Genomic DNA, 24,136 nt, shown 5'->3' on the forward strand with positions numbered 1-24,136 from the left:
ATCTACTGGCCAGTGACAAGCTAGGATCAAGCTGAAGGCCAAACCCCCCCACCTTCCCTCCCCGTGCAGGCAGTCTCCCTGTCCCCCGCTCTATGTGAGCCCCTGCATTCCCCCTCGGTCCTTTCTGGCCAGCTCAGCCTCTCTGGAGTCCTGTGGGGTGTCTCAGGACCCCTTGCCTCAGATCTCGCCCCCACACTGAGGACCCCTGTGTGTCTGCCCCTGGCAGAGGACAGAGCGTGGAGAGGAAGTCAGGGTGGGGCAGGAAGCCAGGATTCCAGCAGACCCCCAAAGCCTGCTGGGAAATGAGGGCTACTCCAGGGCATGCTGGCATCCACACCCACTTTCAGTGGCAGGCAGGGCCCCTCACCACCCCCCCAGGCCTGCTCCAGACCACCCAGATGTGTCCTCATGCAGAGCTCCCAGGATTGCCCCCAGCCCCCCCATGGGTGTCCACAGGTGTGGTGACACGTGAGTGGATGCAGAAACTCAGCTCTTAGGTCCAACTCTGGATTATCCACACCCAGTGCCCCTCCTCCAAGGGCCTACTCAGCTGTCCCTGGTACCGGAGTATCTGCCCCTCCTGGGGCAGGGGGCTGGTCCCGACCAGGAACCGGGTCTCCACCCTGAAGTCTGGGAAGTGGGCAGAGAGCTGAGGATGACACTGGGTAGTGGGATGGGTAGAGCCAAGAGAAGGTGTGCTAGCAGGGGGAGGGGATGGCCATGGGATCAGGAGGGGAGAGGTCAACTAAGCAATTGCAAGCTGGGCTTGAAATTCATTTGCCCTCCCTCCAAAGGAGTCTCCTCTGTTCTCCCGGCCCAGGAACTTTCCTAAGTTCTGGATTCCCCTGCCTTGCCCCTTGGCCCATGTGTGGCGCCTCAGGGACCACAAAGCCCTGCTTCCACTTCCCTCCCCGAGGGCTCTGAGTCGGGTCTGACCTGACAAATACGGCCCCCCCCCAGCCAGGGTGGGCCATTCGATATGTGCTCTAATGGCCTTCTCACTGGTGCTCCTCCCCTTGGGGGACTCGGGACTCCTGGGAAACCCTCACGACCCAGAGGAGCCACTGTCTAATCATGGGCTTTCCAACCCAAAGAGGTGGGGTCAGGGAACCTGGCCTAGAAGAGAGGCTCCCGTTCATGGCTCCCCACCCCCCTCCCGGCCTCTGGAAGGACCCGGTTGGGTGCCCACAGCATTCTCAGATAGTTTAGAACGGTATCTTTTCCCAACAGACATGTCCCTACGAGTTCTGCTGCCCTTTCCCATAGTCCCCTGCTTCATGCTAGTGTTTTTCTCTCTTCTCGTGTTCTTTCCTGCTCTGCTTTTTTGGTTGCTAGGAGGGCCCAGCATCATGTGGCCCTTCATTGAGCTCTTTCACCATTTGGCGACATAAGGGAATTTTTCCAGGCTGGGCCCGCAGGAGCTGCCTGCTCACCCTGCAAGTTGCCTGGTGCCCTTGGTGACTCCTGATCCTTCTGGGCCTCTGTGCCACTGCGTCTCCTCTGTCCTCTCCTTATGAGCACACTGGACTCTTACCCAGGTTCCTCCTCCAGCCCCCTCCCCAGCGAGGTCCCCTCTCAGAGGCTGCCTTTCCTCCCTCCCTAGAAATGCTTCCCAGCTGCCCTAGACTGCCCGGGGCTTGGCACTAGGGGTTTGCAGTTTGAGACTAAGGGCCGGGGGTGCTGTTAGCAGAGTCCCATGGTAAGCACTAGCAGCTACAAATACAGTCCAGAAGTTTTTATTAAGCACCCACTGTGTACCAAGCCCTGGGAAGACAAAGAGAGGCAAAAGACAATCCATCCCCGTTCTCCAAGGAACAATAATTGGTGGGGGAAAGACCAGCTGAAGCCAGTGGGCAGGTATGAGGAGGGAAGGACTGCCAGGGAGGTTGCCTGGAGTAGAGGCTGGGGTCCCGGGGTTTCAAGAGGTAAAAAGGCTAGAAGGGAAGGAAAGATCCGAGCTTAGAAAGGTCTCTGAATATCAGAAAGAAGATTTTGTATTTGATTGTGAAGATACTGGGGAGCCCCAGAGTCTGAGCAGGTGGCTTCAGGTTTCCCTTGGCTTCAGGGAAACGGCCGTCACAGATTGGAGTGGGGGGAGACTTGGGGCAGAGGGCGGCCCCCTCCCCAGCAGCTAATGTCATCTCGGGGGGATGAGGGGCTGCACCAGGGTGGGGGCCACATCCAAGCAGAGCAGGGGGCCTGTTCCAGAGACATTACAAAAGTGAAATCAGCAGGCCTCGGCACCGGGTCACACACGATGCAGATGGGCGTTGAGTTTGTACGGAGGCTAGAGGCCTCCAGAGGGGGAGACCGGGGACAGGGAGTGACTTCTGCTTTGGCCATGTTGGGTTTATTCAGACGTCCGCTGGACTCCCTTTTGAGTGATTAGAGCAGGACGGGTTGAGTTCTGAATCTTCAGCATAGAGATGGTCAGTAAATCCACAGAGCCAGAATCACCCGTGAAGCCCAATAGAGAGAACAGAGAAGGGGTTCAGGATTGGGGGACGCTCAAGGGGGGACAGACATGTCCTGGCTGAAGGCCCAGAAAAGGAGGATGAGAAGCAGCCTCATAGAAAGAGAACCGGAGAGTGGAGTCCAGAGGCCTAGAGGGGAGGTCAAGAGCAGGAGGATCCTAGGGAGGTGGGACTCTGGCCCTTGGGCCTGCCTTGGCACCAGGAGCTAGTGGGAGGTGGCCCGCAGAGGTGGAGGCGGCCCACGGTTCTCGTTTGCCACTTGCCTCTTGCCTGCTCCTGCCGGCGCTCTAGACCAAGTCCTTTCCCCCTTGCAGGGTTCTGGAAGGCCTCCTGCCCTGGCGCCTGCTCCAGCCCTCTGCTGGCCTTTGTCAATTCCAAGAGTGGTGACAACCAGGGGGTTCGCTTTCTCCGGAAATTCAAACAATTCCTGAACCCAGCACAAGTGTTCGACCTGATGAACGGGGGCCCTCACCTGGGGTAGGTGAACTGGGCCGTGGGCCAGAGGCTTCTTCCCTGCAGCCGTCTGCATCCAGGGCTGAGGAGTCCCTTCTCCCCCTCATGGAATTGGAAGGGCCCTAAGAGGTGGTGTGGGCCCATCCTCTCGTTTTCCAGATTAGGAGACTGAGGCCACTCAAGGAGTTTCCTTGTCACACAGCTAGTAAACAGTAGAAGCAGAACGGGAGGCAGCTCTTGCCACTCCTTACATGTGACTGCATCCAATGGCCTTGTTGGACAGAGAAGGAAACTGAGGAAGCAGAATAGGAGCTTGGGCCCCTTGGGGCTTCTTCCTGGGAGGCAGGCCTGGGGCCGTGCCACTGAGGACCCTCGCCCATGGCACTCCTGCCCACGGCAGCCCTGCCTGTGGCATCCCTGCTGGATGGTCCAGGATGCTCTGGGAGGCTTCAGGCCTCCCCAGCCGAAAGCCCTGGGCTTTCTGGGCACTCAGAGGCCCAGGGACAGAAAGCAGGGTTGGCAGGGCCAGGCCCCCAGAGGCCCCTAGTTCTCACCCTGCCCACTGCCCACCCCCACCCCCCAGTGGCTGAGGGCCCCCCAGCTTATCTGAGGCACAGTCGGCCCCTTAGGATTTCTTCCCAGCTGGATCAAGAAGGCCAGACTTAGATTCTTCCATAAAGGGAAGAGATTGGCACCTCCCTCCAGCACAAGGTGCCACATAAACCTCAGATTGCCCTAGGGACAGTTGCTCCTTGTTTGTGCCAGGCCCCTCTCCCCGATCTCTGGCACCCCATTACAACTGCCACTGAGCACCACCTCTGCTGCCCCCTAGGCAGGCCCAGGAGCCCCTAGTTGGGCTGGGGAGCCCAGGAGGGGCCAATGGCCAAGGCTGCTCCTCTACAGTGTGGGGGAGGGGGGGTTGCCCACCTCCTGTTCCTCACCTGAGTTTGTCTCCTATCCCCGCCCCCTACCAGGCTTCGCCTGTTTCAAAGATTCTCCACCTTCCGGATCCTGGTGTGCGGTGGGGACGGCAGTGTGGGCTGGGTTCTCTCTGAAATCGACACCCTTGGATTACACAAACAGGTGAGTGTGGGCACAGTGCCCGCTTGACTTCAGGGAGGGGCAAAGCTCAGGGACTGGAGCCCGGGCCCCTCATGGGCAGTAATGCCCTAGTTTGGGGTTGGAAGTGAGTGTTTGCCCCTCTCCTCTCCAGGAGAACTTTGCATGGCACCGCCCCAAGCCTGTGTGCCCCCATCCCAGGCCCACTGTTGGGCCCCCGCCAGGTCAGCCAGCCAAGAGCAGAAGTTGGCGGGAGGGTCAGACGGCTTCACCTGCCAAAAAGGAACGTCAGGCTGGGAAACTGAGGGAGAAAAAGGCAGAGAAACCCCAGAGAGAGGGGCCCCCAGGACAGTGAGCTCACCTTCCCACCCTGGTCCCTGGGCAGCCCGGGCCCATGTCGGTTGAGGTAGATGGGTCGCCCGCCTGCCATCTGGGTGGGAACTTAAGGGACAGCAGTTCTCAGGCACAGCAGGAATGCACAGCCCCTGCCCTCCAGGCCCAGGCCGGGCTGCCCTTACAGTGGCTCCTTTCCATTGCAGTGCCAGCTCGGGGTCCTGCCCCTGGGGACGGGCAACGACCTGGCCCGTGTGCTGGGCTGGGGAAGCCTGTGCGACGATGACACTCAGCTCCTGCAGATTCTGGAGAAGATGGAGCGGGCCACAACCAAGATGCTGGACAGGTCTGTGGCCATAGCGCCCTCCCCCACTGGGGACCGTGGGCAGTGGCTCCCTCTCCTCCCCAACTGGGTGGTCACGCCAGGGGAGGAGGAAGCTTTGGCGCACCCTCCGGCCCACATCCTACGGGTTCTACATCATTTGTGTGTGAGCCCCCACAAGGGCAGGGGAGCCTCACCAGAATCTTGGGGTGCAGGAAGCAGTGGGTGACTTGTAGCTTGAGCCCAGGAGCATTGCTGGGGCTGGGGTGGGGCAAGGAGCCTCCTTGCCTTGGCTGCCTCTGCAGGTCCCTCCCCATTGACATAGGGGCATCTTGTTTCCTCTGGGACCAGTGGAAGGCAAAGTGATCCCCCAGCCAGGGGTCACTCAGCCAATTGCCTCCCTTTCTTCCTGCCCCATTCCTTAGGCTTCCCCTTTGCCGTCTGTTGCCCACATCTCTTGTGGCCTTCCCAGGCCTAGGGAATTGTGGGAGATAGAGCCCATTGACCCAGGAAAGGGCTGTGCACATGGCCCCTTCTCGCTGAGGGTGGCTCTCAGGGTGGCCACGCTAACGGCCATTTCTGCCTTCCTTGCAGGTGGAGTGTGCTGACCTGGGAGGCCCCCGGGGGAGTGCTGACCCGTAGGGCTGGACAGGTGAGCTAGGGCCCACAGCGGCCCCTCTTTATTTGAGCCCAAGAAGGAAGGCTGAGGGGGAGACGGGCCTGGCTGCTCTGCCTCCAGGGAGAGGGGCTGGGCCAGCCTGGCTGTCCATGGCCACTGTGGCGGGGAGAGACGCTCCTCTGCCTCCCAAATGGAGCAGGCCCCATAGCCTAGGAAGAGCTTCTGAGGATGAAGGCCTTTCTTTTTTCCTGGCCCAGAGAAATCAATGATTAAGCTTGCTCTTCCTCCACAATCCCTCCCAGGGGCCGTTCCCCTGGGAATCTGCCCCTGATAGAGCGCTCCCTGCTCCGGGCAGCTCTGGGGCCTGTGACACTGGGCCAAGGCGGATGCTGGGCCAAGAGGCAGAGCTGGGGGCCGGCCTTGGCTCCGGGACGTGCGGGCAAGCCCGAGGAGGATGTGGCAGAGCGGGGCTAATGGGCTCAAGGGAAGAGCGGTCACGGCTGGTAACCCAAGCATGGCTAACTGCCGGGGCTAACTACTGGGCCACGGCCAAGGCCTCGGGCACCTGGCAACATGGGAAAGATGCCCCCGTGGAGGGTTGTGCGTGGGGAGAGGCAGGCAGGGAGGGAGCAAGGACTCCCAGGGTCCTGTGGTGTTTCCGAGCCACCCCTCATCTTCCAGGAAAGGAAACAGGCTCAGGGTGGGTCAGGAACTTTTGCTCAAGGCTACACAGAATTTGGCATTTAGATGTTAGGACATTTGAGATGGGAGAAGCCTCTGAAGTGAGCTAATCCACCCCTTTCCTGTTGTGGGTGAGGGCAAGGGACTTAGCCAAGGGGTCAGCAATAGGGCGTGTGACTCCCAATCCTGAACCGTGTGTGGCCTCAGTTTCCTCCTCTGTCAAAATGAGAGAATCAGACTAGATGATCCCTAAGGCCTCTAGCTGGGGCATTCTGCGAGTTTCTGAAGGCTTGCCGGCCCGGTATAGCCCAGTGGGGTGCACGAAGATGCCGCCTGGAGAGTGCCCAAGTACTCAGTGTGTGCAGCGGGCATTTGCATGTGTCTACACATGTGTGCGCACCTGCCTGGTAGGGGAAAGCGCGACTGTTGGGTTACGCGTATGTACCCGGCAGGAGTCTTCTGTCCGTGTCATGGGCCCAATGGATGTGTATATCCATGTCCCGAGTGCTCTCATTATGCAAAGCATATCAAGGCGATGTGTGCAAGCTTCCATACATGTGCACAACAAGCCAGGCCGCCCATGTGCCTCCATTACATTAGTCACAAACACATATGCACATGTGCAGGTAGCACCTCCTCCAAGCTGGCCTGCAATCCACCCCCCCATTCATGCTTTTTTTCTGGGCATAAGATGGCCACTGTCTGGGCCAGAGCGTGGATACAGACCAGAGACGAGTTGGTGGAAGAGGGAACAGGGTCTGAGGGCACCGAAGGCCTGCCCAAAAGTTGCCAGCCTGGGAATCCCCAACTAAGGCCAGGCTCCCGGGCAGCCTCCTGCCGAGTTCCGGCCCCCATGCCCAGCTCAGAGGGAACGGCCACTTGCCTTCCCGAGATTCGCCTATGGGCACGGGCCAAGGGGAGCCCAGGTGGGTAAGAGGGAGCCGTAGGGCCCTGTCCTGGAGTCCAGAGGCCCCGGTGTTCCCTGCTGAGTCTGACAGAGCCGGGCATGATGTTGCCCCATAACGCTATGCCAGCCAGCTCTCTGAGCAGCAGCCTTGATGAGTTTGTGGTCAAAGCTGATGTGATCAGGGGGAAGAGCACAGAGAAGAAGTGGGAGGCAGAAGGCCCCCGCCTGGCCTTGTCGCCCCCCCGTCCATCCTGCAACTTGCACCCAGTGCAGGAGGACAAGGCTTCCTGGCTTGCAGCCCTCAGGCTGGAGGGACGTGGATGGGCCATGGTACACTCAGGATGGCCCCCGGAGCTGGCTCACTGCCGGCACACCCACTCTGACCCTCCATAGCTACACAAAATGGGCACGTGCGGGCAAGCCCCAGGAGGATGTGGCAGAGCGGGGCTAATAGGCTCTGGGGAAGAGTGCTCACAGCTGGTAACCCAAGCATGGCTAACTGCCGGGCCACGGCCAAGGCTTCGGGCACCTGGCAACATGGGAAAGACGCCCCTGTGGAGTGTTGTGCGTGGGGAGGCAGGGAAAGAACAAGGTGGTGGTCCCCTGTAGACAGACACACACTTGCTAGACACAGACCCCCGTGGGTATTCAAGCATGCCAATTGCTCGCACCCCACACACAGGAATGCCCGGCTTCTCCCACTGTCGTCGGCGTGCCAGAGATGCATTCACGTGCAAGCCCGTAGGATGAGGCGGGACCCTCAGGGCTCACGCCGGGCTGCAGTGAGGGCCGAATCCAGGAAGATGGAAGTCAGAAAGAACAGGTGTCAAGGCCGGTGTTAGGGACTAGACCAGACAGTCAAGCTTTCGTGCACAAGATGGGGAAGGCTTGAGTAGAAAAGGAGTCCTGGCTATCAGTGAACCACAAGCTCAGCATGAGTCAGTGGCCAGGGCAGCCCTTTGCCACCCTGGGCCACAATAGGAGGCAGAGAGCACCCAGGGAGATCTCTGACCTCCCTTGAGCCCTGACTCACTTCTGGGCATCGTGGTTCAAGAAGGTCAAGCTAAGCAGCATGGTGTCCTGGGCAGGGCAGCCAGGCTGGGGCAAGGCCCCAAATCCACACACTGGGAGGTCAGACAAAAGGAACTGGGCTGGTTTGTCCTGGAGAAGACCAGACTGGACGAGGGCGTGGAAGCTTGGAGAATTGCCATTGGGTCAAAGTCAAAAGGAGGCCCCTTTGGCTTAAGCCTGGCACAGACATCCAATGGAATGGGTCCCCAAGACATGCCACATGTCTGTACCCACGTGTACCGGTCTTGCGGCTGTACCAGTGCACACCTGCCACTCTGGCTCATGGCAATGAAGGAGGGTCGACATGATGCTCTTCCCCCGCTGGCATTGTGTGGCAGAGCACATGTCAGGGACTGGCTGGGCCTAGCTGCTGCCTCCTCCTCCTCTTCCTCCCCCTCCTTCCATCCCTGGGGCTCTGTCCCTTGGCCTCCCTGAGCCTCTGGCCTCTCCTTCCCATGGGGCTCTGTTATCCCTGGCTCCCTTCGGGGCCCCGTGGTGTGCCATGGACCACTTTCTGACAGGCCCCGGTTCTGTGTGTTGCAGTGCACCCCGGTGAGCAACAGAACTGACATGCTGATTAGGGAGCTGGAGATGGAGCCCCCCGCCGCCGCAGGCTACCTAGAGAGCGCCCCCCTGGCTGCCCCGGCTGCTGAGGAAGAGGATGGGGGCGACGAGGATGACTTTGAAGGGGGAGCCGTGGGGGGCGTCCCCGCGGAGGTCTGCCAGCCCTCCAGCCTGGTGCCCCCAGCCTTCAGATCCAAGGACCAGATGGTGCTGAGAGCTAACAGCCTGAAAAAAGCCTTAAGGCAGATCATTGAGCAGGCGGAGCAAGGTAAGGGGCCTGGGCCTGGGAGCTGGACTACAAACCCAGCTGGGGGGGGGGAGGAACGAGGCTAGGGCCACGCCCTGTGGCACCCTGCTGGGGAGTAGGCAGGGCCCAGGGCACAGACAGAGAGAGGTGGGAGCCAGGCACTGAACATGTGCTTCTGAATTCACCGACCCTCTCATGGCATATCCACACTTGATGAGGTCACATGTGTGGGGACAGATGGGGAGAGCTGAGCAGAGGGCCAGGGCTTGACTTTTGGGGCTCCCCACCCTACCTCAAGCTGGACTGGGGGCTCCCAAGTGCCCCATCAGCCGGCTTGGTGACCTCTGGAGGAGCCTGGCAGAGAGCAGGATCACCTTGGCTTGGTCCTGGGGGTACCATTACAAACAGGACTTGACCATTGCCAGCTGATGGAGCCTGTTCAGAACACCTCCCCAAGGTGTCCACCATCTCCCAGTGGGAGCAGGCAGAGAGCGTATCCCCCACAATGCTCTGGGACTGCCAGTCCCTTGGTCCAAAGGTGGCCCAGCAGCAGTTGGCAGGGTTGGTCGGGGAAACAAAATGAGGGTGTGAATGATGAAAGGGCCACACCAGAAGAGCCCGGTGCACAGTGAGCCAATCAGAACCCTGAATACGGCCTCTCTTTGGCCAGATTCCCGCCGAGACACCTTGTCATCCACCGCATCATCCGTCTTTCTGGACCAACCCGATGACTCGAGCTCGAGCAACTTTGCCGAGGAGCCCGTCACCATGTGAGTACGGGTCTGACGTTGTGCTCTTGCCTGCCATTTCCAGGCAAGAACTCATCCACGTGCCGGTGGCCTTTTGTGTCTCTCATGGAAAAGTGAGGGGGGCTTCCAGAGGCCAGAGGTGCCACCAGGCAGGAGGCTGGCTGGCAAGGTGCCATGCCCCACTCCATCATTCACTCCTCCCCTCAAATCCCTCCTGTGCCCGGGCCAAAGGCTAGAGATGGCCGGGACCGTTCCCACAACCACTGACAGCCAAGGCAGCCTGCCTTTGTAACTGGCACGAGGCTTGGCTGGGCAGCGGCCTGGGCGGCCTCCAGTCCTGCCCTGATATGCAAGCCCCTGGTTTTCCATCTGTGAATCAAACAAGACACTGCTCTCAGCATATGATGTGACAATAGGGACACAGGCTCTTGGAGGCTGCCTCCCTCATTTCACAAAGGAGGAAACTGAGGCTCCCATAGCAGGCACAATGCTGGAGACCCAGGGAGCTGTCTGATTTATAGTCTTCTCACCATAATCGTCCCCTCATACGTGTTTGAAAATGTCAGCACCAAGTCCAGAGGAAAGCCTGCCCACCTAGTGGGCCCAATGAGCCTCTCTGCCTGTGACCCAGTCACCTGAGAATGGCCATCCCTGGGGAGGATCCCACTAGGCACTCCTGCTCGAGGGGCTTAGAGTGGAAATGACTTGCTCTAGAGCTGGAAGGGACTCACAGAGGCCCAAGAAGGATGCGGCGCTTGCCCAGAGTGCCAGAGGGAACAAGTGGTAGAGCCGCAACTGGGGCCCAGGACTCCCCAGCCACCCCTCCCATAGAACAGATGATCGAGGCATCTTTTCATCAGGATCCCCAAGTGCAACTTAAGTTGGGACTACCCCCACAGCAGCACCCCACTCTGTGGGCTAACCTAAGAGTTGTTCCACTGGTGCCCGTGGTTGAGCCCCTCCTCCCCCATACGTGAATGCATTACTGCAGCCCAAGCCCGAGTCCGGCAGGTCCCTGGGGAGCGCCAGGTGCTGGGGAGGGCAATGGCGGGAATAGCTGCCATCCGGTGCCCTCTGTGCTAACTTCCATATGTCTGTTGACTTTAGTCAATTTTCGGAAAAGTGCGTCATGAATAACTACTTCGGCATTGGTCTGGATGCGAAGATTTCTCTGGAGTTTAACAACAAAAGGGATGAACACCCCAAGAAATGCAGGTATAGAAAGGGGAAGCTCCTCCATACCCCTACAACCTGTGCTCCCTCCCTTGTTGACCTCTTTTCCCAGAGGCCCTTGAGCAGGGCCTTCAGGAGCACCCTGGATGACAAAGCAGAGGTTAGCTGAGAGACTGCCCCTGAAGGTGCCTGCTCGTGCACACACACTCCACAGTCTCCCTGGGGGAAAGCTCATTGTTCAGAATTGCTCCTCTTCCCCAAGCTCCATGTGATTTTCCTCTTCTCCCTGTTGCCCTCTGGGCCCAATGCCCCTTTTTCACCAGACGGGACTTCCAGTACTGAAGAACATGATTTTTTTAAAATTAATTTTATAACTATACATTTTTTGACAATACGTATGCATGGGTAATTGTTTTTATAACATTATCCCTTGTATTCATTTTTCCAAATTTTCCCCTCCCTCCCTCCACTCCCTCCCCCCGATGGCAGGTAATCCCATACATTTTACATGTGTTACAATATAACCTAGATACAATACATGTGTGTAAATACCATTTTCTTGTTGCACATTAAGTATTAGATTCCGAAGGTATAAGTAACCTGGGTAGATAGACAGTAGTGCTAACAGTTTACATTCACTTCCCAGTGTTCCTTCTCTGGGTGTAGTTATTTCTGTCCATCATTGATCAGCTGGAAGTGAGTTGGATCTTCTTTATGTTGAAGATATCCACTTCCATCAGAATATATGAAGAACACAATTACCGCACCCCGTCCCTCCCGCCCTGGCCCCCAGCTTCTTTCCTCCGGACAGCACGCCTGCTTCCTTCAGCCAGTCTTATGGACGGCCCAGCTCTGCCCTCCATGATCTGGGTTTCCTTCTCGGGGGTCTGTCCCTGGATCTATGGAGCAGGTCAAAGCCCCCCAGTTCCCAGACATGCACCCAAAATGTGGAGGGCCTTTTTCCCCAGAGCCAAAGAGAAAGCCGAGCTGGGACAGACAGCAGCATGTCTGCGGTGCAGTAGCCGTGGCTGCTTCCTCGACCCCAGTGACATGCAGCACACAGAAAACCATCCACAATCCTCAGGGGTTCCTGGAACCCCATTCCAGGGCCTGGCCATATGAAATGAGCCCAGTCCCACCCTGGCTCTGGGGATGGCTCTTAGCACGGGCATGTGATGGCCCCAGAGCCAAGGGGGCCACTCCTTTCTTGTTCATTTGCCCAAAGCTAGTCTTGGAGTTGGGAATGAGCCTGGGGGGGGGGGGGAGGCGTGCTACATATGTGATGTGCTTCAGCCTTGGTCCCCTTCTCCAGGATCTGGTGGCTAAAAGGAAACTCGTAGATGCTGTTTGGACTGGGTGCTTGAAGCTGGAGCTGAGGGCCTGATTTTGCGGCCCCAGTTCCCTAAGCTACCACCCAAAACAGGGTGGCACCTGGAAGCGTTTCCTGCTCCCCACACTTTCTCCTGACAGCTAGCCAGGCCAATCCAAGCCCTTCGGCCCCATCTTTGGCACTTTGGGCCCCCTGCCCTGGAGTGGGACCCAAGAGACTGCCCTCATTGCCCCCTTTTCCCCACAGTACCAACACTTGGGAGTCACGTTGCTTAAGTGACCCCAAAGGAACCTCTGGCTTCAGATGCTGAGCCCCTTTCCACAGCAAGGACACAGTTGTCATCCCCTCCCACCTCTTCTCTAGGCCCAAAGAGGGGGGGAAGATTAATGAAAGATCAGCTGCCACTGATGGCTGATGGAGGAACTTAGGTGCAGTGCCTGCAGTCGCCCCCCTCAATGCACGCCCCCTGGCCCTCCGGGCCATGGCACAGATCCTGCCTGCTGCCAGCTAATCTTGCCTGCTGCACCTGGCTTGGCTCAGAGCCGGCCATGCCCTCAAGCACACTTATAAGGAAAAGCTGCCTGCCTTTCTCCAGGGGCCTGCACAGGCTGTGCCCATCTTTCCCCTTGAGGAAGCCAGGGATCGTTGCCCAGACACCCACCTGCCAACGGGGCTGCCTCACCTGTCCATGGCAGGATGGTGGGTGTCCTAAACAAAAAGATTACGTGACCTGCTCCTCCTTCTCCTCTTCCGCAGCCCGCCCCAGAACCAGTCACTTGTGAAGGAGAAATCCCCCAGTTTGTGGTCTCCGTGGCCGATGGGCCGATGGAGCCTAGGCTCTCAGATCGGGGGCTGCGGGAGAACAGATGGTGGCAGTGGGGGTCTGTGGATCCTGGAGGAACCCAGGTCCTCCCAAATCACCCCCAGTGCGCTTCAACTGCACCAGGAGGAGGGACTATGGCTAAGAGGAGGTTCCCCCAGCCTACTAGGAGGTGCCGAAAAACCAAGCTGAGATAAGGCACTGGATAGGTCAGGAAGAGCAGGGACTGACTCCCCGGGTCCAAGTGAGCCTCTGAGGAGAGGCCCGGCTGCAGAAGAAGGGATTGTCCCCTCTGGCATCCCATTTCCTGAGAGAGGAGAACTGGCAAGGCCTAGACCTCCCGAAAGTTAGGGAGGGACAAGAGATATCAGAACAGAAGCCAAAGACTGAGGGAAGCTGGCAGGGATGTGAGGTAGGGAAGGGCTCCTTTTACCCATGAAAGCTCTGACTCCATGGGGAGGTGATCATAGCACTCCCTGCCCCTGCTCCCTCCAACCCCATATCTGCTAGGGACTTGTCCAGGGTCCTCCACAGGTGTTGCCAAGGTAGCTTCTGCTGCCTCCTGTTCATGGCCTTGACCCCTGTAGCCCAGCTTCTTGCCACCGGCCCTCTCGGATGGCCAGGGACCTGATTTCTGTGCTCCCTTGGGCATCTGTGGCCCCCTCCAGTCTTTGTCTAGGCTACCTCCCCTGGCCTGAGCATTAGCCCCAAGCAGTTCACAATGAGAGAACTGCCTCCTGCCTGGCCTACTGGGCCCGGCCCCCTGTACCCGAGCTGCCACCATACACTCCTGCGGTCTTCTACAAACACTGTTTCCATATGTAGCTGTTCCAGGCATTCCATAAGAGTGCCAGAGACACAAGTTGTTCTCAATTGCGAGGTCTTGGGTGAGAAAGCCGGAGAGGGCAGAGGCCCAGGCCTGTTGCCACCCGTGGGGGATCAGGGGCCTGACTCAGGTTCCAGAACCTCTGGCTCAGTGGTGGCAACTTTCTCCCAGAGTTTCCCATGGCCCGGCAGGTTCCTTCCCTGGAAATTGTTCTCCCGCCTCATTGTTTTTCCTCTCCACCCCCACCTGCAGCAGCCGCACCAAGAACATGATGTGGTATGGGGTGCTTGGAACCAAGGAACTCCTGCAGCGTACCTACAAAAACCTGGAGCAGCGGGTGCAGCTGGAGGTCAGTGGCAGAAGGGCCTACAAAGCGTCCTCTCGCTCCTTTGCCCTCTCCCCCTCAAGCCCAGCTAGCCACGGGACCAGACCCTTGCCACTGTTGGTACCGGGTGGCGGGGGAACGAGTTGGGCAAGAAGTCTCAGGGGCTGAGGACAGAGGCCCCTTTCTTCATTTTAAAGAGGGGGAGACCAAGTCCCGTGGTTGGGCCCCATTCAAAACACTGCATGAACATCAAAATGTCAGCATGAAAGGAGGAAGGGCCACCCACTAGCAAGTGTCCCAGGGTTAGATTCAAGGCTACCTCCCTTGTCTTTGCCTTCCCAAGTCCCACTGCAACAGTCAGCTATCTCTGTGGACTGCTCCCCCCTTGTGGTGAGCAATGGTACTGCCTCAGAATCCCCTCAGATGATCCAGCTCTAGGTCATAGGATCCCATGGAGAGGGGCCGTTGAGTCCAACACCCTCGTTTGATAGGTGAGAAGAGATGCCCAAAGCAGGGCATACAGCTAGTAAGCGAGCTTAGACTCAAATCCTGGACTGCTTAGCTGGGAAAGGGCTCCACTCGTAATGGCTCCACTGCCTCATGTTCAACTTCCTCCGTCACCCTCAGGAGGCATCACCTTTAGGAGCCCATGGTCCTAAACAGAACTAGAAGGGATGAGAGGGCACCCACACCAATTCCTTCGTTTGCCCCAAAATAAAACTGAGGCAGCTAAGGGTGGCCAGGGCGTTCTTTCCAGGTAGAGGAGGAAACCTTGAGAGAAAGAGAGCGGCCTATGCTCCCCCAGGCTCATTGGCCTCCCGTTTGTGTGCCTTTAGCCCCACCCCCCAAGATCCTCTCTGTGCTTCTTCCAGTGTGACGGGGAAGTCATGGCCTTGCCAAGTTTGCAGGGAATCGCTGTGCTCAACATCCCCAGCTACGCAGGGGGCATCAACTTCTGGGGTGGAACCAAGGAAGACAATGTAAGTTTCTCCTCGGCCAAGAGGGGGGGAGGGAAAGAGAGCCCCTCGCAGGGCAGGATGGGAGCCTTGCAAAGCCCAAAGGCTGGGTCCTGCTCCCAGCCCGGGTTCTAACCAATGGCCTAGACACAGCTGGAGCAGGGTTCACTGAGCTGGCTAATGGGGCTCCCACAGGGCCATGGGGAATGAGATGAGGCCGAGTACCTGCGGCCTGGGAAATCATCTCCCTCCTCCCATCACAGTGAATGCAACACAGGCAAGCGAAGGTGCTGGGGGCCTACTTTGACCCACCAGGACCTGGGGAAATGGACCAGCACTTAGTCCCCATGGATTTCTCTTTCCATGACCCCCAATCAAGTCCCTGGGCAAATGCTCCTTGGTAAAACTGGTTTTCCAGTATGTGGCCCCAGAACCTCTGAGTTTTGAGGGATCCCTCTGTCAGGTGGTCCCCCATTTCCTAGGATGTGGCACCTAGGGAAAAGGCCCTCAGTGTCACTAGGACAAAGCCCCATCCAGAGGGAGATGGGGCTGATGGAAAGGTCCAGAAATCGCCTTCCTTCTGGGCCCAGTCCTGTCTCTCGGGCAGGCTGTTCAGGGAGGTAGGCAACCTTGCTGCTGTTCCCCTACAGAACTTTGGAGCGCCTTCTTTTGATGACAAGAAGCTGGAGGTGGTGGCAGTATTTGGTAGCATCCAGATGGCTGTGTCCCGAGTGATCAACCTTCAACATCACCGCATTGCCCAGGTAGGCAGTGGGGGTTCTGGGCAGGGGCCCGGTGGATCCAGCCACCGGGCAACTCAACAAGCCTTGGAATGAGGGCATATACACTTGCGTGTAGGGATGGTGTGATAGGGCGGCTCAGATTAACAAGGCCTGGGGACTTTGGGTTCCCCTGGGCTAGGCCAGAAGCTTTAAATTAGCACTTAGTAAGGTTCAGGTGCTGGGCAGAGCCCCATCTGGGGCCATCCCCCCAACCTCCAGCTGGGAAGCCTTTAGCCTATGAACCGTGGTCACTTCTGAAGGTCCTCAGCTTACCCAGGCAGCATTTCTGGGGCCTAATCTGGCTCCAGACACTGAAGCTATGCTGGCAGGGGGTCCTGCCGGGGGCCTTCCTTCTCATCTCTGGGTCTCTCTGTTGCCTTGCCAGTGCCGTGTGGTCAAGATCACCATCTGTGGTGATGAGGGGGTCCCTGTGCAAGTGGATGGAGAGGCCTGGGTCCAGCCCCCAGGTATCATCAAGATTCAGCACAAGAACCGGGCCCAGATGCTGACCAGAGACCGGGTGAGAAGTTGATACTTCTTAATAACACTTAGTGACAGCAAAAGGACTTTTTGTCCGATTTACTCATCCTTTTAATTTTTCTCATCCTTTTAATTCCTGCTTTTTTGTCTCGTAAGTTAACAAACATTAGCATACAGCATGAATAAATACTGGTGCGGAGAGATGGTGAGGGTGCAAAGCAGCATTCCCATTAGGGAGCAAAGTTTGGAGGCGACTGCTCTCTACCGCAGCTGAAATCTTAGCAACAAGGGGACAGACCCCTAAGCAGTGGGAGATGCTGCCCACCGCAACAGTTGTGTGAAAAATCAGCTAATGCTAAGGTCACACTAGCAGCAACAGAGAAAATTTCCAAAGAAAATTGACAGAAGCGTAGACAAAAACAATCTCAGAGTCCTTTGGGGAGTGCCAGCCTGGCCTGGCCAATTTCAATGACCCTTCAGGGCTTTGCTATAGTGAAATAGAGGATTGGTGATTTTTACTAGTCTTTCCCCTCTTCCTCCCACTCTGACTAGGCCACACAGTCCCTCTGTACCCTAGTGGGGGGGTTGTGAGTTGAGGAGGGGCACCCCCCCCCCTAAAAAATATTATTACCTGGTAACCAGCCCTCTGCTGGCGAGTTTTTCCAATGAGATCAATGATTTGATAGTGTGATTAGGTGGAACGGTGGACAGTGCCGGGAATGGTTTTCCATCCACATCTTTCTAAGGATCCATGGAAAACAATCTTTTACATTTGATCCTAACTTCAGGATCCTTGAAGCATAAAGAAGATGGCTCCCCATTGGCCAGCCAGTTTGTGGAAGGAAGCTCGGGTCTGTGGGGGAAAAGTGGGAAAAGCAATGGCAAGCAAGCTAGTCTCACCAGCCCCAATGGTTAGCAAGCACCGCCTTTGTCCTACCTGGTATTTAGCGAGCACCTATGTGCCAGACACCACACTAAGTGCTGTGGGGACATTCCTCCCCACCTGTGGTAACCCCTGCACTGCACTACCCTCCTGAGGTGCCAGGCTTTATAGCTCCCAGAGAATGTGATGGGGTCATTTCTGACACATTGGTACAAGTCTGAGGCAATGGAGCCTCAAAGTCTGACCCCTGGATGCTCGAGCTTTACTTGGAGAGCACTTGTACAGAAGAACAGGGAGCACACAGCAAGGGAGCGACCAGCCCCTCTCTGAATTGTCTTTCTTTGCCATTGTCCTCATCTCCAGGCCTTTGAGAGTACCCTCAAGTCATGGGAAGATAAGCAGAAAGGGGAAAGCTACCGATCAGTTCGACCCCGGCTCAACTCCCAGCAGTCCATGGAGTACCTCACCGAGGACGAATACAGACTGTTGCAGCGCTTCGCCCGCTCTGCCGACATCCTCATCACCAGGTGAAGTGGCCACTCTTTGAGAGAGACGTGGGGCCGAGGAGGAGAGGCAGGAGGGCAGAGACTAGAGGAGAGGGAATAGCCTCAATTGGGAATCCCAAAACCTAGCTTATAGTCCTGGCTGGGCCATTAATTGACTCAGAGAGGTGAAATCAAGTCCATTCCCCCTCTTGGGATCTCATGGCTCTCTAGGAGATGAGGCCAGAGCTCCCAGCCAGGCTCACATTTGGGATCCCACCATCTTACAAGATCTCGACGATAGCTCTCAGTCCGGAAAAGCCTGTAACTGCCTTCTAGTGTGGGAAAAATAGCCTCCCTGCCTCCCTTTCCTCCTTCCCATCTCTCTTCCCCCTCCTTCCTTCCTTCCTCCTATTCTCTCCTTACCTCCTCCCTTTTCTTCCTCTTCTCCTTGCCATCACCTTCTCCTCTCCCTCCCTTTCACCTTCTCTTCTCTCCTTATGATCTTCTCTTTCCTTTCATTTTCTTTCTGTTCCTTCCCTCTTCCTCTTTCACCTTCCTTCTTTTGTTCCATCCTTCTTCCTTCTTCTATTCCCTTTTTTCCCTCCTTCCATTGCTCACCTTACTTTTTCTTCCTTTTGCTTTTCCCTCCCTCTTTCTTTTACTTTCCTTCTGTTCCCTCCTTCCTCTCTTCTTTCTCTCCTTTCCTCTTTCACCTTCCTTTATTTTCTCCTTCCCATTCACCTCACTTCTTCTGTTCCCTCCTTTTCTCCTTTCTTTGCTCTCTCCTTCCCTTTCACCTTCCTTCTGTTCCATCCTTATTCTTTCACCTTACTTCTTCTCTTCCCTCACCTTCCTCCTACCTTCTATTCTTTTTATTTTTCCTTTAATCTTCATTTTCTTCATTTTTCATCACCTTCCTCCTTTTCTGCTTCATTCCCTCCTTCACTCTGTGCCATCTTTTTTTTTCACCTTTATTCCTCTCCTTTTCCCCCTCCATCTTTCCTTTTTTCTCTCTCTCCCTTTCACTTTTCTCCTTAGTCTACTCCCTCTCTTCTACCTCCCTTTTGTTCTTTCTTCCTCTTTCCTGTGTTCTCTCATTCTCTATCACCTTCTTTCTGTTCCCTCTTACTTCTTCCTCCTTCCTTTCCTCTCTCCTTCCCTTTCACCTTACTTTTTCTTTTCCATCTTGCCATCTCCTCTTCTTTCCTCTTTCTGATATTCCTTCTGTTCCCTCCTTCTTCTTTCCTTTGCTCTCTCCCTCCCTCCTTCTGCTCCTCTTTTATTTCACCTGCCTCCTGTTCCCTCCCTCCTTTTTCATCTTCCTCCTTCAGTTCTCTCTTCCCTTCCTTTGCCCCGTCTCTTTCCTTATTCAACTTCCTTCTGTGCCCTCCCTCCTTCTTCTCTTTCCTTTTTTTCACCTTCCTCCTTCTGTTCTCTCCCTTTCTTTCCTTTCCTACCTCTTTCATCATTCTTTTCTCCTCTTCTTTCCTCTGTCATCCCTTTCTTCTGTTTCCTGCTGCTTCCTCCTTCCTTCTATTATCTTCTTTCCTTTTTTTTAACCTTACTTTTTCTGTTACCTCCTGATTCTTTTTTCACTCCTTTCCTCCCTCCCTTTTTCTTCTGTTACCCCTTCCTTCTTCTCTTCTTTCTTGTGTCCTCCCTATCTTTCCTTGTACCTTTCTGCTGTTCCCTCCTTTTCTTCCTTCCTTTTCTCTTCTCTCCCTCCTTACTTTAATCTCATTCCCTTTCACCTTACTTCTCTTTCCTCTTTCCCTCCTTTCCTACCTCTTTCTTCTGTTTCCCTCATCCCTCCTTCTCTCCCACTTTTTCATCTTTAACCTTCCTTCTTCTGTTCCTTCCCTCCCTTCTTTCACTCTTTTTCTCGCTCCCTTTCTTCACTTTCCTTCTCTCTTCTTCCTTTCACCTTTCTTCTGTTCCTTCCTTTGCTCTCATTCCCTTTCATCTTATTTTTTCCTCTCTCCTTTTTTAACCTTCCTTCTGTTCCCTTTCAACATACTTCTTGTTTCCTTCCTTTCTTCCCTCTTTCCTTTACTCTTCATTTTCTCCAGTCCTTCCCACCTTCCTCCTTTTCTTCTTTATTCCCTCCTTCACTCCATAACATTGTTTTTCCTTCCTTTCTTTCTCTGCTTTTTCCCTATCCTTCCGTCACGTTCCTTGACTCTTTTACACCTTCCTTCCTCTTCTCTCCTTATTCCCTCCCTACCCATTTCCTCCTTCTTCCTCTCTACATTCCTTCCTTTCTCTGCCTCCTTTTCACTTTCTTTCCTCTTCTTCAGTCCTACCTCCCTCTCCCTCTCTTCTACCTTCCTTCTTCTGTTCCTACCCCTTTTCCTTTCACCTTCCTACTGTTCCCTCCCTCTTATTTCTTCCTTTTTTCTTTCCTCCCTCTTTCATCTCATTTTTCTTTTCCCTCCCTCCCATCTACTCTTCTTTCCTTTCATCTCTTTCCTTTTTTACCTTCCTTCTGTTCCCTCTCCTTCTTCCATTTCCTTCCTTTTCTATTTCCTCTTTCACATTTCTTCTTCTGTTCCTTTTTCCTCCTTCCTTTGTTCTCATTTCCTTTCATCTTACTCCTTTGCCCCCTGTCTCTTTCCTCTTTCACCTTCCTTTTGTTCCTTCCCTCTCTTTCACCATCCTTCTCTTCTCTTCTGCATCCTCCCTCTTGTTTTCCTCTTTCCCCTTCCTTCTTCTGTTTCATGTTTCTTCCTCTTTCCTTTGTTCTCTCATTCCCTTTCACCTTACTTCTTTCTTTCCTTCTATTCCCTCCTTCCCATTCACCTTTCTTCTTCTGTTCCCTCCCTTCTTCTCTTCCTTCCTTTCCTCCCTCTCACCTTTGTTCTGTTCCCTCCTTTCTTTACACTTTGCTTCTTCTTCCTTTGCTTTCTCCTTCCCTTTTACCTTTGTTCTGTTTCCTTCCTCACTCTTTCCCCTTCTTTCTGTTCCCTTCTTCCTTCTCTTTCCTTTCATCTTACTTCTTCTGTTCCCTCCCTCCTTCAGTTCCCTTCTTTTTTCCTTTGCTCCCTCCATTTTCTCCTTGTCCCTTTCATCTTACTTCTGTTCTCTCACTACCTCCCTATTCTCTTCTTTCTCTCTTTTCATCCCTCTTTCTCCTTTCACCTTCCTTCTGTGCCCTCCTTCACTTTCTCTTTTCCATTCACCTTCCTTCTTCTGTTCCCTCCCTCCTTCTCTTCTTTCTTTTCTTCTGTTCCTTTTTTTCCTCCTTTGTTCTCTCATTCCCTTTCATCTTACTTTTTTCCTCTCTTCCTTTTATTCCATCCTTTTTTGCTTCATTCCCCCTTCACTCCATACCATCTTCTTTCCTTCCTTTCACCTTTTTTCCTCTCCTTTTTCCCCCTCCATCCTTCCCTATCACGTTCCTTCCTTTCTTCCCTTCTCTAGTCTACTCCCTCCCTGCCATTTTCCTTCTTCTCATTCCATCTTCTTCCTTTCTCTCCTTCCTTTTCACTTTCTTTCCTGTCCTCCCTCCCTTTTTCTTTCCTGACACCTTTCTCTCTTGCCTCTGTTTCACTTTCTTTCCTCTCTCAGTCCTACTTCCCTTTCCCGTTCTTCTACCTTCCTTGTTCTGTTCCCTCCTACTTCTTCCTTCCTCCATTGCTCTCCTCATTCACCTTCTTCCACTCCTTCCTTCTTCTCTTCTCTCTCCTTTCTTCCTTTTCTTTTACCTTCTCTTCTCTTTCACCTTCCTTCTTCTGTTCCCTCCCTCCCACTTCTTCTCTTTCCTTTCCTCCCTTGCCTCTCTTTCAACTCCCTTCTGTTCCCTCCTTCCTTTTCTCTCTCATTAGCTGTCACCTTCTTTCTTCTGTTCCCTCCCTCTTACATTTCAACTTCCTTCTGCTATATCCTCCTTCTTCCTCCTTCCTTTGCACTCTCCTTCTCATTCACTTTACTTATTCTCTTCCCTCCCTCCTTCTCCTCTTTTCCCTTCTTCCTCCTTCACTTCTTTCCTGTGTCCCTCTCCTTCTCCTCTTTCATTTTCTTTCTGTTCTTTCTTCCTTTTCTATTTTCTCTTTCTCTTCTGTTCCCTGTTCCTTTCACCTTCTTTCTATTCCCTCCTTTTTTCCTGTTCTCCTTTCTTTGCTCTGTCCTTCCTTTCACCTTACTTCTTCTCCCTCCTTTTCTCTCTTTCCTTTCCTCCTCTTTTCACTTTACTTTTTTTCTGTTCCCTCCCTTTTTCCTTCATCTCTTCTTTCTCCTTTCATCTCTTTCCCCTTTCTTCTTCTGTTCCCTCCCTCTTCTCTTTTTCCTGCCCTACCCCTCTTCCCCCTTCATTTTGTTCCCTACCTTATCCTTTTCTTTCCTTTCACCTTACTTATCTTCCTTTCCTACCTTTCTTCCCTTTTACCTTGTTTTCTTTCCTCCCTCTTTCATCTTACATCTTCCTTCTTCTGTTTCTTCCTCCCTTTTTTCTCTTCTTTCCTTTCACCTTCCTTCTGTTCCCTTCCTTATTCACCTTCCTTGTTTCCCCTTCCTTTCTTCTCTTTCCTCTCTCATTTTCTTTCATATTACTTTTCCTTTCTCCTTCCCTTTCATCTTACTACTTCTTTCCTCCTTCCTTTCTTCTCTCTTTCTTTTAATCTTTATTCCCTCCATATCAGTTTTTTTCCTTTCTTCCTCTGCTTTTTCCCCTCTATCCTTCCCTGTCACATTCTCATCTTCCCTTACACCTTCCTTCTTCCTTCACTCCTTTATTTTTTTTCTTCTCTCTCCCTATCACCTTCCTTTTCCTCTTCTCTCCTTATTTCTTCCCTACCACTTTCCTTGTTCTTCCTCTCCTTCCTTTCTCTTCCTCCCTTTCACCTTCTTTCCTGTCATTCCTCCCTGACACCTTTCTACCTCTTGTCTCCTTTTCACTTTTCTTTCTTCTTCCTCAGTCCTACCTCCCTTTACCTCCCCTCTTCTGTTTCCTCCTTTTTCCCTTCCTTTCCTACTTCTTTTTCCTTTCACTTTCACGTTCCCTCCCTCCTTCTCTTCTTTCCTTCTGTTCCCTTCTTTTTTTCCTTTCTCCTTTCCTCCGTCTCCTTCCCTTCACCTTCCTTTTGTTCCCTCCTCCTTCTTTCCTTTCTTTTCTTCCTTGTTAGGTTCTGAGTAAGAACCTAACACTTCCTCTTTCCTTTCACCTTCCTTCTGTTCTCTCCTTCCTTTCTTCCCTCTTTTTTCAGTTCCTTCCTTCTCCCTTTACTTCCTATTTTGCTTGCCACCTTCTTCTCCTCTCCCTCCCTTTCACCTTCTCCTCTTCAACTCCCTGCTTGCTTCTTCTCTGCTCTCCTTAACAATCTTCCCAGTCTCCTTCTCCTTTTTGTGCCTTCTACCTTCTTCCTCCCACCTTCATCTCCTCTTTCCTTTCTTTCCTCTTTTACCTTCTTTCTGTTCCCTCCTTCCTTTGTTCTCCCTCCCTTCTTCTGTTCCTTCCCTTCTCCTCTGCCACCTTCCTTCCTTTTCACCTTAGTTCTTCTGTTTCCTTCCTTCCTCCTTTCTGCCCTTTCCTTTTTCACCTACCTTTAGTTCCCCCTCCCTCCTCCTCTTTCCTTTCCCCTTACTTCTTCTGTTCCTTCCTTCTGTGCCCTCCTTCTTCCTCCTTCCTTCTCCCATTCCCTCCCTCTTTCTTTTCTACCTTTCACCATCTTTCTCTTTCCTTCCTCTTCTTTCCCCTTCCTTCTTGTTCTGTTCCTCCCTTTCTTCTCCTCTTTCCTTTCACCTTACTTCTGTTCTCTCCTTCCCATTCACCTGTTCCCTCTCTTCTCCTCTACTTTCTAGTGTCCTCCCTCTCTCCTTCCTTCTCTTCCCTCCCTCCCATTTCTTTCCTTTCCATCCTTTTTCTTATGTTCCTTCTTTCCTCGCATCTTCCTTGTCTTCCATCTCTTCTTCCTTTTCACCTTACTTCTGTTACCCCCTCTCACTTTCCTCTTTATTTCCTTTCCTTCATGTCCTCTTTCACCTTACTTCTTCTGTTCCCTGCCTCCCTCCTTCTTTTCCTCTTTCCTTTCACCTTCTTTTACCACTCTCCTTATCTTTTCTTCTCTCTTTCATCTTCCTTCCCTTTTCTTCTTTTTCTTCTGCTCTCTCCCTTTCACCTTCTGTTCTCTCCCTCCTTTTCTGATCCTTCCCTTCTTTCCTTTCACCTTCCTTCCCTCAATCTTTTCTTCATCTCCTTTCTTCCCTCTCCTTTCCCTTCACCTAACTTCTGTTTTCTTCTTCCTTCCTTTCCTCACTCTCTTTCACCTTCCTTCTCATCACCTAACTTCTTCTATTACCTCAATCCTTCTGTCTTGTCTACTTTGCTCTCCTTTCTCTTCCCTTTCTCCCTCCCACTCTTTTTTCCTTCTTTTCCCTCACGCCCTCCTTCTCCTTTCCTGTGTCCTCCCTCTCTTTCCCTTGCCCCTTCCATTTTCTGTTTCCTTCCTTATGTCCCTTCCTTTTCTCACCTTTGCTGTTTACCTTCTTTCTTCTGTTCCCTCCTTTTCCTCTCCTTCCCTTTCACCTTATTTTTTCTATTTCCTTATCTTTTTCCCCTTCTTCCTCTGCTCTCTTCTTATCTTCCCTTTCAACTTCCTTCTT

At 53.8% G+C, this 24,136-nt stretch overlaps 1 protein-coding gene across 2 annotated transcripts in view; it reads left to right on the plus strand.

The window, feature by feature from the left end:
- The window catches only part of DGKK (diacylglycerol kinase kappa), a 79,986-nt gene that overhangs the window by 39,089 nt on the left and 16,761 nt on the right, over positions 1-24,136 (plus strand). For both annotated transcript variants that reach the window (XM_074278348.1, XM_074278347.1), the window contains 12 exons: positions 2,789-2,951; positions 3,902-4,010; positions 4,526-4,665; positions 5,236-5,293; positions 8,463-8,751; positions 9,401-9,500; positions 10,587-10,694; positions 13,881-13,977; positions 14,826-14,933; positions 15,560-15,673; positions 16,077-16,211; positions 17,418-17,581. In XM_074278348.1, the coding sequence (XP_074134449.1) occupies positions 2,789-2,951; positions 3,902-4,010; positions 4,526-4,665; positions 5,236-5,293; positions 8,463-8,751; positions 9,401-9,500; positions 10,587-10,694; positions 13,881-13,977; positions 14,826-14,933; positions 15,560-15,673; positions 16,077-16,211; positions 17,418-17,581 (1,585 nt within the window). The remainder of the gene's footprint in view (positions 1-2,788; positions 2,952-3,901; positions 4,011-4,525; positions 4,666-5,235; positions 5,294-8,462; positions 8,752-9,400; positions 9,501-10,586; positions 10,695-13,880; positions 13,978-14,825; positions 14,934-15,559; positions 15,674-16,076; positions 16,212-17,417; positions 17,582-24,136) is intronic.

This window comes from Sminthopsis crassicaudata, chromosome X (assembly GCF_048593235.1).
Source record: "Sminthopsis crassicaudata isolate SCR6 chromosome X, ASM4859323v1, whole genome shotgun sequence".
Lineage (NCBI taxonomy): Eukaryota > Metazoa > Chordata > Mammalia > Dasyuromorphia > Dasyuridae > Sminthopsis > Sminthopsis crassicaudata.